The 18835-nt window shown below is 44.9% G+C and overlaps 1 protein-coding gene across 1 annotated transcript in view; it reads right to left on the reverse strand.

The window, feature by feature from the left end:
• LOC142575852 (uncharacterized) overlaps positions 1–18835 on the reverse strand; it is a 265876-nt gene that overhangs the window by 47582 nt on the left and 199459 nt on the right. Inside the window, exons 5-10 of the mRNA XM_075685551.1 lie at positions 15657–15713; positions 11454–11498; positions 9178–9237; positions 6704–6754; positions 3996–4043; positions 2082–2129 (exon numbers count right to left, since the gene is read on the reverse strand). Coding sequence (XP_075541666.1) covers positions 2082–2129; positions 3996–4043; positions 6704–6754; positions 9178–9237; positions 11454–11498; positions 15657–15713 — 309 coding nt within the window. The remainder of the gene's footprint in view (positions 1–2081; positions 2130–3995; positions 4044–6703; positions 6755–9177; positions 9238–11453; positions 11499–15656; positions 15714–18835) is intronic.

Consider the following 18835-nt stretch of genomic DNA (forward strand, 5'->3'; position numbering starts at 1 on the left):
TTTCGAGATAGAAAGAAAGAAAAGAAAAGAGTTTCGCAAGTTGCGATCCTGGGGCTGCCACATAGAGGTTGGAAGACAGGGGACCGTGAGCGAGGGAGATCGACCGTTAGCGCTGCCGGTAGGCAGGGTTTTGGACGCGCGGAGTAAACATCAGAGGGCAAAGGGACCTGGTGGTTTCGTTTTAAGGAGCCCTGGGAGCTGGATTTGTGGGCAGAAAACGTGCACGACAGCCCCCGACGTCCTTACGTGTAATGTCTGGCCCATAGCATATTGTCATGCTCGCCCGCTGCGAGCAGTTTTTGTACTCCGTCACAGAAACACCATAAAGGTCTTTGGAAGCTGAAAACGAGAGAGAGGGGAAAACAAAAAATAAAGGCAACAGAAAAAGGAGATTTATTTTTCTTCCGGTATTTCCTGAAAGGAAACACCGAAAAACGCAATAAACGCGGAGCCAGGGCCTCTTAGTGGCTACTGTTTGGCTCCAAATGGATTGCATACGGGAGCGTTGGATGCTCCTGTGCGCGGCGCTTGTGTGTAGCGCCTAAAAAAAAAAAAAACGCAATAAACGCGGAACCAGGGCCTCCTGGTGGCTACCGTTTGGCTCCAAATGAATTGCGTACGGGAGCGTTGGATGCTTTGTGTGCGCGGCGCTTGTGTATAGCGCCTAATTACTATGGCGGCGTCGCTGGCGGCACTGAAGACGCTGGCAGAGCGGCCAAAATTAATAGTAGCCTGCAGCGACTGCGAACCTGACAAGAACCTTGCCTCGTGAGTGTGCTTGCGATGCTGCAGCGGTTTACGAAAAAAAAACCTTGTGTTCGAGAAACTCGACTGGTTTTTCGCACCATGCTGCAGAAGGAACTTCCTTTGCCTTCTCATTTCGCACTTTCCTGAGACAACGCTATTCGCAGGCTTCCTTCCCGCATTACAACTTGACTCGTTCTCTCTTGTCCATTACAAGTTCTTTTTTTGTTTAAGCACAAATAGCAGTTTTTGCTTCACCGTAGTTTTGTTGAAGTAGTTCATGTCTCAGGTGCTAGAAATATTGCCAGTTTTTTTGCGAGAACATAAGTTACCACCTAGTATGCTTCTGCTGTTGCTTCGAAGAAAAGGGATATATATATATAACTTTCGCGTGACGTCCTGTCCAGCCGCAGTATTCGCTCTTGCGTGTGTAGCGATCTCTGGTCACAGTGGCTCAGTGCCTATGGCGTCCAGCCGCTGAGTGCAAAGGTGGTGGTTTCGACTCGCCGTATTCCGATAGGGATCGCTCAGTACGAAAAAACACTTGTGTTCTTACATTTAGGTGAACGTTAGAGAACTCCTGCTCATTAAAATGAGTCTGGAGCCCCTTCATTAAGGCGTCTCTCGTCGTTCACAGTGCAGATTCAGGTTATTATCATTCAAAAAGGTTTTCGTGGTCTTGGTGACAGCACAGCTAGACCTACAGTCGACGCAGGAATAGGCTGAACACGGTAGCAAGATCCAAGTTAAAAGGCGCGCGACCTGGCGTCCCGAAATGAAGAATACCTCGTTGGTTTGTAGAGTGTGGCGAGTTTGGTTGGGCATGAGCCTAGCCAAAGGTTAGGTATGGTCTTGTTTTGTTAGACCTCCTGCGGACGTGACCTAACGCCCGAGGCTCTGTAAAATCGAACCTATTGTCTCGGAACCGATTGAGATTTGTTTTGCCTTTGCGCATCGAACATTGAAAGTTAAGGAGAGAAATCTAAAAGCTGACTTCTGCTTCTATGTATCTTTATCTACCGTCGAGGCTGAAATAACTGTCGAGCTTATAGAAGCAGGAGGCGTAGAAGAATTTTTTTTTTCATACGCTCTTCGACTATACGGTCTGAATCGCAGGGCGCACGAAAATGTGAACACAGGGTTCGAGATCCTTTAACTTCAATTTACGGCCAGCGAGGAAGAGTTATCGTACGATAGGCAAAACTTTGTCTACAGGGACGTTCGCGCGGCCCTGCGCGCTGCATTTCATAAATCGAACTGGTCCTCTAATCGAGAGTAGCAGGCTATCAATGCATCGAAGCATTGCTTCTCTTCGTAAAATCAGAGCGTATACGTACAGGGTGGCCTTGGGTATGCTGGCCATCTCGGTGGCCCAGGGTAGTTTTCTGTAACAAACAAAAAAGAAAATATTAATTTTGTTTGTTTTTGAGCTTCTATTGTGCTCGAAATCAGAATAAAAACTTACAGCGAAGTCAGAGGCATTATCATAGGCACTTTTGCAGTAAGCGTCTGATTACTTGCCGTCGTCAGGAACTTTCGCAGCCGGAATAACAAGTTCATACATAAGCAAATAAAATCTCTTACTGTTTTATTACCTCGCCCCTCCCCTCCCCCTCCTACGTGGATTACTAAGCTAGAACTAATATACAATAATCTTCGAGCTTTGTTATGTGGCGCCCTTTGTCGATATTATCGTCATCGTCATCATGTTAAGTCGCAGGATGAAGGCTTCTGTCAGAGATCTCCAGTTACCTCTGTGTTTCGTAAGCCGACTCGTCATAAGCCTGCAGTCTTTCCTGATCTATTGCTCCACCGAATCTTCTGCCGCCACAGAGTGCGCGTCCCTTTCCTCGGCACTCTAGTAGATTTGTATAACGGCACTCTAACGTATTAGTTCTGTGGATTAATATGACACGCGCGACTCCGCTACTTGCTTTTAATCAGAGCTACAAACATCATCCACTCGCATTTGCCGTCCTAATTCGGTTTGTTGTCTTCCATACTCTTAACGTTACACCTGTCATATTTCCGTTCCAGCGCTTGTGGCCCGCCGGCTTCCGTTCAGAGTCTGTTTGTTATCCTGTAAGATTAGGCGCAATACCTAGCGCACTACCGTAATCACAACGCATAAACTTGAGCAATCTCTATTTCACCGTCTTATCGGCAATTTTAAAGCCGCCATTTCTCTGTTGCCTGGGACATTAACGAGTTAAACTACATTGGGGTTAGATCTTTTGCAGGAGTAACTGTCATTCAGGACTTCAGCCATTGGCTCAAGAAGGCTATAGAAAATACACGGGCGTGAAAGAGAGGGAAAGCGGACCAAAGACACAATCAAGCAAGCTTGGCGTCGGGAGATAAGATTTTTAATGGCATTTGTTTTATAAGATTTTTTTTCACTAACTTGGTGCGCTCAATTACTTATGCTGTTAAATTGTGCGCCCATATCGATCTTAGGTTATTCCAGTCTGTGCTTTGCACGGCGCTGTCTCTGATATTAATTTGATATTTATTGCAACACGTTGTCTTGCGTTGTATTCGGTTACCTTGTTCACTAGGTTATGAGTCGCCTGCAAAATCCTTTAACATGCATGTTTAACTTCAACAACACAAGAATAAGAGATTCCGTACGCAGTTCTCGTGTGCGGGTTTGCGAAGTGCTGTGTTTGCCACCAACGGGGGACATAATTTGCACTTGAAGATGGACACCTGAATTTCGTGAACTGCTCAGGGGCATTTGTTTTTGTCGGTATACGTTGTGCATGTGTGTGTGCGTGGCAACTTTACAATTTTTGCTACTATGTTGTTACTAGGGCCTTTTCTTTGTTTGTTTGAAACTTTTTTTCGTGCACATCTATGAATTAACAGAAGATCTGTATACATCCGATGTTGTCTTACATGCACCAACATCTACTAGATCAATGATGATAATAGAGATTATTATTATTATTATTATTATTATTATTATTATTATTATTATTATTATTATTATTATTATTATTATTATTATTATTATTATTATTATTATTATTATTATTATTATTATTATTATTATTATTGAGAAAGAGAGAGTAATGAAATTTTGCTTCTCCATAAAATGTATATTTGGGCCTCTTTGTGCATATAGATCACTATACTTGGACACGCCGCGACCATAGAACGATGACAAACAGTAAAAACAAACACACAACAACAACAACAACATGCTTCTTCCTTCCTTTCTTTATCGTTTGTTGCCTTTCAGCACTCACGTTTGTCGCCTCCATATGGTGGACGATGTGCGTTGCTTATGGTGCTCTCTGGAACGAAACGAAAAACCCAACATGATTAGCAAATTTGGGGTTCGACGTGCCAAAATCGCGATCTCATTATGATACACGCTGTAATGGGGACTCCAAATTAATTTTGACCACCTAGGTTTCTTTAACGGTCACCTAAATCGAAGTACACGGGCCTTTTTGCATCTTACCCATACCTATACGTGACCGCCGCAAACGGAATTCGAACCCACGACCTCTTGCTCAGCAGCGCAACGCCATAGCCACTAAGAAATTGTGATGACCTAAGAAAACGTTTTCTGCAAGCATAACTCTAGTACTAGGAGTCACTTTATGTGGTTATCCAGAATGTAGCAATATAGGTATACAAGTGCTAGTTAAGCGCTAAGGCTAGACAAGAAATATGTCAACGCAAGATAGAAATTTTCCGCGAAATGTGGCCGGTGAACCAAAGCCCTACGGCGAGCACTCATCGCCTGCTGCGGCTGCCCCCTGATACGAACAAGATGTTCAAGGACGCCAAACTCAAGCCTGAAGCTTCAGAGGGCAATACCCGCTGGTTAACGGACAATGATTGGGCAAGAGATAGAGATAAAATGATAAATTAAAACCATGAGGTTAACCAGAACTGAGCCCGGTTGGCTACTCTGCACCGGGGTAAAGGAAAATGGGGAGGGAAAATTAAGAGGAGAGAAAGTAGTGAAAGTTCTCTGCTCTGAATCACAGACGGTTGCTCGGTACGGTAGCCTTTAGAAATCGCAGAAACGCTTTTGCGGATTTTTGCAGCTGTGATATGCGAGACCATGGTCCCAAGTTTTTGTGCAACGAGAGAGGCCTTCCGTCTAGCTGATTTATAGCTGTTTGGAGGTCAAGCCTTTCATGTTGAGAGGAAGGGATGTAGCACGAGAGGTGTTCTCCAGTTCATTTGACATCACAGGAGTTGCATATATACAGTGCTATCGTCAAATACAAGCAAGAATGTGTATGCATTGGTGGAAAATATTCTGTGACTCAAAAGCAGCCCTACAGTGTCATTTGTCAATTGTTCGTTGCGTATCCAGGGATGCACTTTTGTAGGAGATAGGAGAAACGATTTCGTAAAGTTATTTTTGCAGTACCTACATAACAAATGGTTGCATGCTTATAGCTGATTTGTTCTAATACATTCTTCTAGCGACTCTCGGAAATTAAATCAAATCAAAAGCTTTCCATAGACACGCAAACAGTACTGTCACGCATACATTGTTTCGTGCTTTTCTTTCCGACGACCATTTCTCTCCGGATTATCACCGCTATCAATTATCACTCAGTGCAAGACACGCCTACCGCATCGGAAGTTTACTGAACATTGTCGCCAATTTTACAGCGAAAGAGTCTTGTCCTGTCATACTGCTCGCACGACGCGCATAGTGTTGTAAAGTGCGTCCACACTAGCGGCAAAAACGTGAGCGGCATGCCGCAGGTGGCAGAAAGCGTGCCTCGGAAACAGGTGAGCGGCAACTTCTTTCCTGCCGCGGAGCGATTGGGTATTGAAGCTATTTTTTTCGCGGCGGGCCACTTGCCTACCCGTCAGGTCCGCCAATGAGGCTAGGCCGATTCGTTCACGCGGGTGAACGTTGCAAAGAAATCTCTCGGCATCGCTGATCGCAGCAGCAACGAGTCCAGCTGATAGCGATTCACTTGCTTGCCGCGGCGACGCCCGCAAGTGTGGCCATGCCAGCGCTGGTGCGTTCTGCCACCTGTGGCATGCCGCTCGCGTTTTTTCCTCGTTGGTGTGAACGTACCTTCACAATGCTCTGCGATTGAAACGCGATAGTCGGACAGCATGGAGGCCGGCTGGTGAACGCTGGGTGGTCGCCGAGGGGGCCGAATGCCGTCACAATCCACCGCTAGTTCACTCGCTTTCATTTGACAGAGAAACAAACATCACGTCGGTGTCCACAGTGCCCACCGGTGGCGCGAAAGAAGTGCCGAGTGTTTGCTCATTTCAGTGACTGAGCACTGCGCGTCATCGAATGTACAACGACTGCACCAGTAATTACTCTGGGACGTGCGCTGACACACGGTGCGAATACCGGGTACAGACTCTACTAAACCCCGTCTGTTCCGATTCGACGACCGACGACTGTGCTCGTCGCAATCGTTATGATTTGAGCTTTGCGTGCTTTTCTTTTTCCGGGGGGCACGGAGGGTGACCAAATGAAGAGCGAAATTGTCCACTCACACACTTGTGGCAGTCTTTATTTCTTCATCGTCGCAACGGCACGACTGTGCGTCCAAGGACGCGCGTCGCAACGCACTGTCTTTGTGTGTCACGAAAGACAAAGCGTCATCTCGTCCTTAAACGCGTGTTCGCGTCCCACGACATCTGCACGCGTTTATCCACCCGCCTCACTAAAAGAACTTTCTCCAAGTTATGGTTCGCCATTCTCTAAGTCCCGCTGAAGAAGAAGGTCACGGCTATAGAGTAACGCGTGGGTACACACAAATTGCTCTCTGATTCTTCTTCTTTTTTTTCGTGACTCAATTGTGCAACATTGTCCCCGCTCGTGAAAGGTAGCACGTCGCCACAGCGCGGAGGAAGAAAGTTTGGCCGCAGCCCAGGAAAGCAGAGCCGAGTGCATTGAGCCCACTTCGCGTTTATTAGTTTATCGGTGCTCTAGCGTCCCAAATGAACTTACGCGACGGTGGCACTGGAATTTGAGGAACAGGGTCACGCTCGCCGTAAGGCCCTGCGAGAGAAAAGAAAGAAAGAAAAGGTGACATCATTCGCTCGGCTTTCGATGGGTCTCTTTTATCGTTGTTGTTGTTCCTGAGGAGAGGAGCAGACCAAAGAGAGAGAGAAAAAAGGAAGAATGAGGCGTTTAATGGCGTTGCTTGATTTTATTAGTTCTCGCTACATCACGGTGTAATGCTGTTACATACGAACACTTTGTTTTATTGCCCTTCGTACGAAGAGAACGTGAGTTCTTTAACTTAATCGATGTAGTAGTGTTCTGCCGGGTAATAATTTTTATTGTGTTTTATTAGTCAGTGACGTCAATGCGAGCCTGCGCCAACGAGGCGCAGGTATGTTGCGTGCTTATTTGTTCGTATTGAGCAGGTTTGTTCATTCGTTTGCCTGAGTAATCAAGTCACGGAAAGAAGCTTAACCTTGTTTACAGTGTACACTGCGAGCAGCTAAAAGCTCTGAAATAGCGCGCGCGCGAATGAGTTACTGGATGCAATCATTGTCAGGCTCGAAAATCGTTTGTTCAGAGCGACTCGCATTATATAGTGTGAGATTTAGAAAAAATTGTGTTGCCTGCTGAACGGTAACGCAATAAATTTACAAAGCTTTGGTTGGGTTAGGCGTAACCCAACCCGACGACAGGCTCTTCTGAGAGAAGACAGACGTTGCAGACATTTCACTTCACTCGCTATAGAATGCAGCAAAACATCCAAATGTTCAGAGAGGGCATGTCACTTGGGCATTTCATTGAACGTGGAGGAAAAGAGAAATGGGCTTAATGGTAATGCACTCTTTTCGTTCGTTTACAAACGCAACGGTGTGCCATACTACAAAAGAAACGAGGTCAGCGATTCACACAACACCACTATACTTCGAGTTCGCGCTTTTATTACACTCCTCGTCAAAGCTATAAATTTGTAATTGTAGCGTCTCTAACTATTAAAGTTATTGTCGCCTCCGTTCTATCTATCTTTCTTTTTTGTTATGAATCAAGATTTTTTTGTGATCGCAAATAGCTCTTTTTTTTTTCGGTTATACAATAGCAATGCAGCGTACCGCGACGCTACCGATTGTGTAGGTCTGAAAGAGGAGAGAGCTGTTTGCCTAAAAGATAAGTAAAAACAAATTAACACATGATATACCATGGCTCCTTGAACAGCGTGCAGAATCCTGGTGAGTACGTATACTGCCATGCGACGAAATGGTCATAATACTTTTATTGCGTCTTTATATCTGTGTACGACGGATAGCATTCATTGACCCGTGTTATCTATTTTAATGTATTTGCAGCGTCGTGTTGGGGTCTTAGACGATACAGAAAATTCGCAAGTGCGAATCACCTCGCCGATGACGCTGCCCGACGTGCCCAGGCTGGCTCACCGACACTCCTTATACCTTTATCCAGAGTCGACGCTGCAAGAGAGCTTCGCAGTCTCGCTCGTACAATCACGTTAGGTTGCTGGCATACACCACAGAACTCTAAGTGTCGTTTACACAGCCTCGACCCATCACTGAACCTTACATTACCAGCGAACCTTCCACGACGTGACGCAACACTGCTGTGTCAGCTGTAGGTAGGAGTAGCATTCACCAACTCCTACAGCTATCGTATTGGAATGGCGGATTCACCAATGTGCGCTAAGTGCAAGTGTGAAGAGACCATCAGTCACCTTCTGTGCCACTGTTCTCGCTTCGATAATCAACGTGCGACTCTCCAGTGTGCCTTGAATAGACTGGATGACAGGCCATTTACGGAAGCGAAGATCTTGGGAGCGTGGCCTCACAGCTCATTGGCCCAGAAAGCGGTTCGAGCGCTTTGTCGCTACCTGAGGGCAACAGACTTGAGTGCCCGACTATAGACATCCTACACCTAAGTTCTCTCTCTCTCTCCCTCTTTCACTCCCCATTCCCCTCCCCACGTGTAGGGTAGCAAACTGGACTCAGTCTGGTTAACCTCCGTGCCTTTCCGTCTTCCCTTCTCTCTCTCTCTCTCTCGCAAGTGCGCTTCCCCGCCTAGCGATCCAACCTAACCAACATGTGACTAACCTAACCTTCTGGCTTGTTCATTTTCTCATCTACTTCCCAGATTCATAAAGCATTTGATTAAATGTGAGTGATTCTATTTCTTCCACGTTTTTTTTTACTGCCACGCTGTATATCGACATATCTTGTATCTTTAAAAAATCAAAAACAAAACACCTCCTTGCGAACAGAGGCTTTCCTTGTGAATCTAAATATAGAGAGAGGTTCACAGGAGGATAGAGGTTTGAACTGACTAATAGTGATAGAACAAGGAATGGTCGCCGAAGCCAACGTTTCCGCAAGGGTACGTTATCTTCAGCGACATTCCTTGTTCTGCTCCTGTAAATCACTTTCTTTGCGAAAAGGGTTCGCGACGCCCTGCGAACGCTCGTTCGTACTTACTCGCTGGAAGGGGCACTCTCGGAGGCACCTGTGGTCTCTCCTGTGTCTTTGTCGAAGTGTCTGCGCGAAGATTAAGCGAAAGTAAAAGGGAAACAGACAGTCAAAATGGGATTGAGAAGAAAATATTTGAGAATGCGGCATATTCTTAACGGCAATCGGTATTCGCGGCAATGTCTTCATCTAACGGGCGAGCGTGCTAGAGGAAGAGGCCGAGTGCAAGGTACAACGGCAATTACTTCACCTTGAAGCGTACATTTCCCGAACGTATTTTTAGGAAGGTGGTGTTAAAAAGACTGACCAACCTGACGACTATGAATGATGACTCAGGGGCAACACATTTCATGAGTGACTGTTTCGATATCGGCATGAAACGGGCCTCCGTGCTTGCGTATAACTTCATACGCACAAAAATTATGGGGTTTAACGTGCCAAAACCACTTTCTGATTATGAGGCACGCCGTAGTGGAGGACTCCGGAAATTTCGACCACCTGGGGATCTTTAACGTGCACCTAAATCTAAGCACACGGGTGTTTTCGCATTTCGTCCCCATCGAAATGCGGCCGCCGTGGCTGGGATTCGATCCCGCGACCTCGTGCTCAGCAGCCCAACACCATAGTCAAACTTCATACGCACATTCTGCCGCATGGCAACCCAAACGATTAAAAAGAAATTTTCTTCCTCTGGAATGAGGAAGCCGCCCACATGAGGGCGAAGAGAGATCTCTTTCTCTCTCTCGCTAGTTCACAAATAAACGTTTCTCTCTCTCTCTCTCTCTCTCTCTCTCTCTCTCTCTCTCTCTCGCTCGCTCTCGCTCTCTCTCCTGCAACTCAGAGGTGACTACGAATACAATCGATTCGAAAAGAGCGCCATGCTTTTTTGGTCAGGATAAGAAGGCAGAATAATGTGCGCAACGCTGCCTTACTTTTATTCTCAAATAAATATGTTTGAATATCTTTGTTTGATTAACTTTGTAATCTTGTGGCCGGCTATGGAGTTGAGCTAGCGAATACAAAGCTCGGTCGCATATTATTATGTTATTAACAATGGAATACTCAGCAGAGGTATACAGTTCATAGCGTCACACAATTCGTTCAAAAGTAAAAATAACGTATGCCTTACGTTAGCTTAGTGATTTGGGAGGACTCCTCTCACAATATGTCCGATTACTTTTCACTTTTGTACTCATGATAAAGATTCATTCATTCATTCAATGAACTGATCGGCTCTACAGAAACACACGGCCGATATGAGAGGCCTGTATTTTGGCTGGCATGAAATGTGCCCGTTCCGATGGACCTTAATAAGGTTTTTTTGTTCATCCATTCATCCATGAAATGTAAGTGTTTCACTGTAAACTTAGACGGTACATGTGACCCTACGGAAACATTATATTCTCGAAAACCGTTTATGTGTTTATAGGAATGAATGACGATGTTTGACCAGTGAGCAATGAAAAAAATAAATAAAAGGAAGTAATTTTCGTACATAACGGTATACGCACAAGGCACCTTGAGAACGAATGACATCAATGATTTTGTTGTTTCACTGACTTAAACATTGCGCATCCTGCATGTAAAACTAGCGCTACCCGCTCATAGAACAATAGAGGTTGATTTCCCAAGTTTTGTAGGGTCATAGCTAGCACATGGGAACAGTGTCTTTATCTATCTATCTATCTATCTATCTATCTATCTATCTATCTATCTATCTATCTATCTATCTATCTATCTATCTATCTATCTATCTATCTATCTATCTATCTATCTATCTATCTATCTATCTATCTATCTATCTATCTATCTATCTATCTATCTATCTATCTATCTATCTATCTATCTATCTATCTATCTATCTATCTATCTATCTATCTATCTATCTATCTATCTATCTATCTATCTATCTATCTATCTATCTATCTATCTATCTATCTATCTATCTATCTATCTATCTATCTTTTTTTTCTTTTGTTTATGCAAAAATAGGGAACGAGGAGACAGGAGTGTCGCTCTACTGAGGCTTGTCTGAGTTCCTGCTTCCCAAAGCACATCGAACAGGATCAGTGCATAAAACTAATCAAATAACAGTAGATTGGAGCACAGTTCACTATCTAACATCATACTAATGAGAAATGCTGTAGGAGTAATTCAAAACACTGAAGAAAAAGCAAAACACTGAAGAAAAAGAATAAAGGAAACGCAGTGGCGTGAATGTTCGTAAAGTACCAGCAGAGGAGGGCAGAATTTATTATCCTGCTCTGACCGCGGGAAGAACTTACCTTTTATCGGTGAGCCCAGCCTTCGGTCTATGCTCCTTGCCACATCTGTTTCGTAGGAGGGTGATAAGTTGGGAGATTTCAGTAGTATAAGAAACAGCATTGTCAATCCACGTTTTTACTCGCTGAATTGTACGCATAAATGAAACCCCAACACAACAAAGACGTTGTGATGACCCTGTAAGGCAGCGAGACAACTACAATTCAGTCTTCCTATAAGGAGCCATGGCAAAAAAAAAGTATGGTAGCTGTTATGCGTTGACTTTTGGTTCTCCTAATAATGAGCGTTTACTGATTTCCTCTTGAGTTATGGGGCGCTGGACTGGAAGACAAGAGCTATACTTCTCGATCTCGTTTCCTGTTTTCATTATATATATATATATATATATATATATATATATATATATATATATATATATATATTGCGTTTAGGTCGTCCACCTTCGGCGCGGCGCTTTTGCGGACCGCAACGCAATCAGAGCGAAGAATAACGTCCGCGGACCGACCCCTTAACATTCCCGCAGTTTGTTGTTTGTTAACCGGTAACTATACGTAAAACGACCGCACAGAAGGGATTTTCTCGGCCATCAAGATTAATGACTTGAACGCTTTTTCGCATTCTGAACGAGCGGGTCTATCATTTATGGTAGTCCTTTCTTTTTTCTTTTCTTCAAAACGTTCTTCTTTTTTTTTTCGTGACGTTTTATACGAACGCTTTTAAGCCGGGTAAATTGCGAGACTAGTTTTTTTTTTCTTTTTTATGGTGCTCGACGCGGGAACCGTGCTGCCTCGCCCGCATACGCAAAAGTTGAGCGTGATAGGCGCCGCCATTTGTCACCCAGGGGTATTTTAAAGGCATTACAAATCGCGCTTCCTCACTCCTCATCTGCATCGCTTCCACTTCCTTCCTTACTTTACTGCTTTCACGCCCAAAAGAGCGAAAAAGAAAAAGAAAAGCTCACTTTAAACATTATGGGGCTTTATTTTAAGGCCCTGCCCAGACGGCCGCATATCCGATAAAAAGCACGAGAGAGAAAAGATGTGTCAACGCTGTAGTATCCCCCAGCCTTTATTGCAGTACATGCTATCTCGGTGGTTACTTCGATCTCCTTATTCGCTTGTTTCCGCGAACCCGGGGACATTATGAGCTGCTCTCGACCGAGGGTTTCTTGTGCGATATCGTCGTTGCGCTGTCAAGGCGCCATAACTTTGGCGTCAATCCCAAGTCGTGTGGCTCGCGATTATGTGGCCGCCACGTAAACTCTATTAGAAACCGAGTCAGTAAATCTAAGCTAATTTCGTTTATTCGTTTTTTTTTTAAATAATGGCGAGGAAGCTTATAAAAGATAAATATTGCACTTAGATACTGGCTGTTAATAGCGCACTTAGTGGCTTGCAGATTTTCAAAATTGATAACCACGGAGCTCATTTAATATGGCACTTATGGTAGATGCTTTGCGTCTTACATACACAGCCAGTTTGAGTAGTGGGCGACGTGATGATGAGGAACATGAGGCGCATGAAAGAATGCCATGATATAAACCAGAGCACCGCTTGGCGAAGCCACTGTTGTCATGCGAGGTGACTATAAAACGGAATCATTGAGTCGCCATTCAGGCAAACTACTGCAGAGCACTTATGATTGCGACAGCTCTCAAAAGCTGGTGCACAGGTCGCATCGCTTGTGACAGGTGGCGCGACAAGCGCTGTGAAATTAGGCGGATGTAGGCCGCCAATATGAAACCTGAGGCGGCGGTAGAATTTGCAAGCGTGAGAGGCTTATAATTCTAGTTGGATGGTAAACATTGTTCTAGCGGATAAACATGCGGTCTAGCGAAGATAGGACAGGCACTAATCTCTCAACTGGTCTAGCCTTGTGTCCTGCCGTCCTCTGTGCTCGTTCGTGTCTTCTTCTTCTTTTTTTCCGCTGGAAGAATGTTTATTTAGTCTCGGCGTGCTCTGGTTTAGATTCGCAGAACCCTCACGGATGTTGCGGAATCCCTTGTTGTCGTAGCTATGTCCAATATTACCTACATCACAGTTTCACTACGCGATATGACTTTGTTGTTGCTCTTTTTTTTCTGGAACTACGTAAACAGCAGCGTTACATCGCGAAAAGTCAATTGTTTCGCGATAATTTTTCGTGTGCGGCGGCGTCAGGAGAAGGTGCTGTTTAGAGTCACTCTTGAGGCCGGCTCACCGGGGTAGGTTGCTTTGAGAGTGTTCGGTTTTTCCTTGTAGTTTCCTACGGGGTCCACATCGGGATTGACCACTTGCGGCTTCTCGCCGAGATTCTTCACCGGCTCTGTTGAAACAGTAGCGGCGTCTGAGAGAGCGCTAAAGTGTAGCTCTACTTCTGAAGCATCCTCTTTCAGTGCATTTCGCCTTCTGAAGTGTCCTTCTGTAGCTAACTCAGCATGCTAACCTTAGTCAAGGTGGGAAAATTTAGCAGCGAGATGCATCTTTAACAAAGATTGATGAGAAGCTAATTCTTTCTTGGCTCACGGCTTTCAAGTTACCGCTATTATGAAGGGGGAGGAGAACGAGAAGGAGGAGGAGGAAGAGAAAAAGAAGGAAGAAAAGCTAGGGAGATCAACCAGACGCGCGTCCGGTTTGCTACCCTACGCGGGAAAAGGAAGTTAAGAGAAGAAAAGCCCAAAGCCAAGATGCGAGCGGACAGGTGGAAAAGCACCGTGCGATAAAAGTTGGACAAACGGTATAAAATGCCACGTAGAGGCTGGCCAAGGTTTCTATATGTGGACCTATTTTTGTCAAAGGCGGCCCTATTATCCTCGTGTTAGTTTTAACGGGTTTGTTTGGCGGCGGCTCCCTGCAAAGGAAAGCGGACAGCGATAACAGGTGGCGCCACTCTAGTAACACCCTAAAATTAGCACCCTAGGATGACAAGGTCACCTTTGAGAAAGATAGGTTCACCTAATAAAACGTCGGCCAGCCTGTCGTAGGCACTTTACTCCAGTTCATCTACTGATATGAAAGGTAGAAATCGAACATTTAATAAAAAGGAGAATGAGCCGAAGAAGGAATACGCAAAAGCCTTCAATGTACGTCGACATGTTGATTTGTTACGCTATGCAAAGCTGTGTTTGTTACGAAGTTCTGTAAATTTGCAAGCACGAGAATCTCAGGATATTAATTTTAGTTTTCGTGACTTTCCTGGCTGTCCGTAAGTGTAAAGTGCGAGAATGAGCAAATAAAATGCATCAACCGTTTGGAGGATTGACGACTTGGGTCTTTTCATCCGTGTTGTGCGTGGAATCTGAAAAAAGGGGTGTAGGCGAAAATCTTTCGGTTCTCGTACGGTGCTCTAACGGTTCGATGTAAAAACTAATCAAGAATTCATGTATTGCATCTTAGGCAATGTTCTCATGAATGTGCTACTTTTTCAATGCTGATGTAAATAAAGAAGTTGACTGATTCAGAAACGCTATTTGAAGGTTTAATGTTTGATAGATAACTCTAAATTTGTTACTTTATGCACTACGGATAACTGAGATCGCAGGTCATGCCTTGACCGTACCTCTCTCCGAGCCAAAGAGGACCTGAGGTTTCTCGGCCAAGTTGTCGACAGGTTCATGACTCAAGTTCACCACCTGGGGCTTGGGATCATTTTGTTCCGGAGGTTCTGAAAACACATCCACGACTACCGCTCCGATTTTTGTGAGGGAAACAAGTCAACGACTTTCGAAGCAAGATCACATGTGCTTGGAGGCACTCACGCTTACCACACGAGAGCCACGTGTATTGAACAAGGGCACACGTGAAGATCTAAACAAGTGGCGGCTGCTTCAATCGTTCGTCCTTTGGTTGTGGTAGCTATTTCGTAAATAACGACACGTTACCTAAATGAACAGCTGCCACAGGTAACTCTTATGTGACTGTGACGTAGGTTGTATTGGACACGATGAGTGCAACTTGCAATGGAGTGGTATTACAAACGCATAAATTTATCCATTTTTTCAGCAGTTGCTACCGTGTTCGCATCAGCTGCTTTCAGTAGCCTTCACTAGACTCGAAGTAGTGCATTCTGCTGCACACAGAGAGTGTTATTATTCAGTGTCAGTGGGGGCAAGATTGCACGGAAGTGATGATGGTTCAATGGCGATGAAGTGAGGCGTCCTATGAAATCTAAGAATACGACAGGCAACGGCAACGAAAATAGTCACGAAAACAACACTTTTGTCTTACTTGGTGAGCTGACAGTTTGCGGAAGTTGGTATCTTGTTGGAGGCTCTCGTAAGGAACCTGAAAATGCAGAAGTTTCTAAGCACACTTCAAAAAGGTGGATATTTGCGCACAGCACTGAACGCGTAGTCTTAGCGTGCTTGCTCCCTCCGAAACTACATGTAAGCCTGCTGTCCTGGTAGCCTACGCACGTTCAAGTGTACTGCAATAACAGTATACTTGAATACGTCGCGAAGAACAGTTTATATTTCATGCCTAAAATACCGCAAGGCAAGCTTTATTTTCATGGGCTCTTTCTTTTAATGGTTTCTTCATTTCTGTGGATATACTACGTTGTTGTCGGTATAAGGCCATTATTAAAACAAGATGAATTTCCGGGATGCCGAAGCGATCGTTCCAGACCACATTGCGTGGCGATAGCGCACCTATGTAGACTGCGAAGCGCTTTCGAAAGATGTCCAAGCTTGCGTATACCCTTGAAAAAAAAAAAAATGTTTGCGAGCGCTTACTTCTCCACAATAAGAGGCTTTGTGGGGAGAAGCTCGCTTTGCCGGTTTCTTACCTTTCTTTTTTGTTTTTTGTTTTCCTTTTTTTTGCGATGGCAATTATAAAGACACTCCAGGCGAAGTTTCTACGTCGGCGTCGCCGTGATGTTCCTTAAGTAGCTGAGGGACGCAATGCTATCCCTTGTCGAAATGAAAACTTGCAAATGCCGGAAACACGCTTAAGAAGATCTGTACAATAAATCACAAGAATCCGCTTGTTCCACGCTCAGTGAGCGTCGTTTACCAGTATCTGTCCGCGTGCGGAATGACTTTCACCAGAAAAATCAGAAAAGCTCCTTATCGCGAAGCTCATGCTTGATTTGCAACGTCTGGCGTGAACGCGCCCAGTATATACCCGTTGCCTTTTCTTTGGCGCGTTCACGTCGGCCGTTATCTTGACCAAGTCAAGCATGGTCTTCGAGTTAGCGCGCATTTCTGAATGCGGGGTTACACAGGGCAAACACAGCGTTACGTTAATGTTAGATTAAGTGAACATGAAAAATCACTCAGCGTAAACCTCCCTTTGCGCTTCTTGCCTTCGCGCGGTTACCAGTGTTGATGCAGGCGTAATGTCAAAAAGAAAGAAAGAAAGAAAAAAACACAGATCTTATATAAAAGTAAAGCTAGGCACGGGCGGTTGGCCGTTGAAGCATTTCACATAAAGAATAATGCAGACACGAGCATAAGTAGAGCGCCAATCAACGTTGCGTGACTCTAAGTTGTACCTTGATGGATGATTAATAAGCAACACATCATTTGCTTGTTTTTTTCTCAGTGTCTGCCGCATACCGTATTGCTTATATATATATATATATATATATATATATATATATATATATATATATATATATATATATATATATATTGGATGCGTTCTTAATAAAAATTCACTTGTGAGTCAACGACCGTGTTGTTTTCGCTGTCATTCATCATTTGTGTGCTGTCGCTGGCGCAGTCGACTGCCGTTAATCTGACCTCAGGTACTTAGCCTTTTTCCTTAATTCGAGCGCGCTGGAATTCCAGGGGAGAAATCATACTTTGCTATTGTAGAAGCAACTCGTTTAGTTTAAGCTCGAAAACATGCCACCTTCGGTTAATTCGACCCTCACCGGCGTCCCATCATGCGCCTACAGTGGTTACTAAAAGCTTGAAAACAAGAAATTAAGCAGGCGGTGCTGTTGCTTTCCTACGTGACAAACGCGACGGCAGCAACGCCGACTGTCGTTGTGCCCCGGGCGACGTCTCTTTTGAGGATTTGTTAGCGCTGACGACAGCGTTGAGATCTCTGGGCCGCACACCGACAATGGCATGTATAGTTATTGTAATACAGTATTTGATGTAGTTTGTCGACGGGACGACAGACTGTTTCAGGCAATAAAAAAAATTGCATTTGTCAACTTTGCCGTCATTTGCTAATTCGACTTTTTGGATAATTCGACCCGAATCTCGCGCTCCTGCAAGGGCTGGGAGTTTACGGGAGTTTACGGTATTCCGAAATTCACCAGCGAGCTTTGGATTCTTCTGCAGACGCTTCCAATTCATTTGGCGAAAACGGGCGCCACAAGAGAGTCACCTTTGTTTGCTCGGCTACACAACGACAAACGCTTTCTGCAGTTCTCCCAGCGTTTCTCACAGCGTTTCTCGGCTGCATGTTCTGGACCCTTTGTTACGACCGCAAGTGCCAGCTAGGCTTTCCCCGCTGCGATGCAACATTTCGCTGCCGCGCATGGCCAAAAGTGGCATTTCCGCACACCTATGCTTACCGCTTTGAAACGGCCGATACGTCAACGCGCGACTCTTGGGGGAGTTAAGGAACCCTCGAGCGTCTGTTGCGCACGTTCTCTAAATACCGCGTCCAGCGGATCTCCCCAAAGAGCGAAAATTGGTGGGTCTTGGCAACATCCGTAGCTGGCGCAAAAAGGCTATTCGCCCACTGGTGTAGGTAGTTTTTTTCGTTGCATCGTGCCTGAGCAGCCGCTTGTAGCCCTGCTGTGCACCCGGTTGTCTTTTCCCAGTATTCACCCCCTCTCTCTCCCTCTATTTCTCTTTGTATTCCCCTTTCCCCCACTCTCAGTGCAGGGTAGCAAACCGGATGCTGTTCTGGTTGACCTCCCTGCCTTTCCTACCCTTGTTTTCTCTCTCTCTCTCTCCTCATTTTCGTTACACACGGTGCATATGGTAGCAAACTAGGCGCTTGTCTAGTTGACCTCCCTCTATTTTTTGTTCCGGCTTCGGAACTTCAGGCCTCAAATGCGCTGCTCGGATACTTAAAAAGTTGTGAATTGTGCGACCGACTCTTTTAAATTTGTAGAGCATTGCGTCGCGTTATTCGGTAAATTTTTTCTTTATTTCTTTATCCATTTTATCACCTTTCACTCATTTTACCCCTTTCCCCAGTACAGGGTAGCCAGCCGGTACTTGCCTTGACTAATCTCCGCGTATTTCCCTCTCTTTTTTCTCTTCTCCTCTTTCTGTCTCTTTGTAGTACCCTCGTGGTTAAATTCAGAGGATGTATGGTCAGTAACGCTCATCGTAGCACAACTATTGCTAGTAATTCAAGGAACTTTTGTTTGTTTGTTTGTTTGTTTGTTCTTAGCGTTCTGTCAACAGTGAAATGATGCAAATACAAGGCTAAAT

Source organism: Dermacentor variabilis, chromosome 3 (genome assembly GCF_050947875.1).
Source record: "Dermacentor variabilis isolate Ectoservices chromosome 3, ASM5094787v1, whole genome shotgun sequence".
NCBI lineage: Eukaryota > Metazoa > Arthropoda > Arachnida > Ixodida > Ixodidae > Dermacentor > Dermacentor variabilis.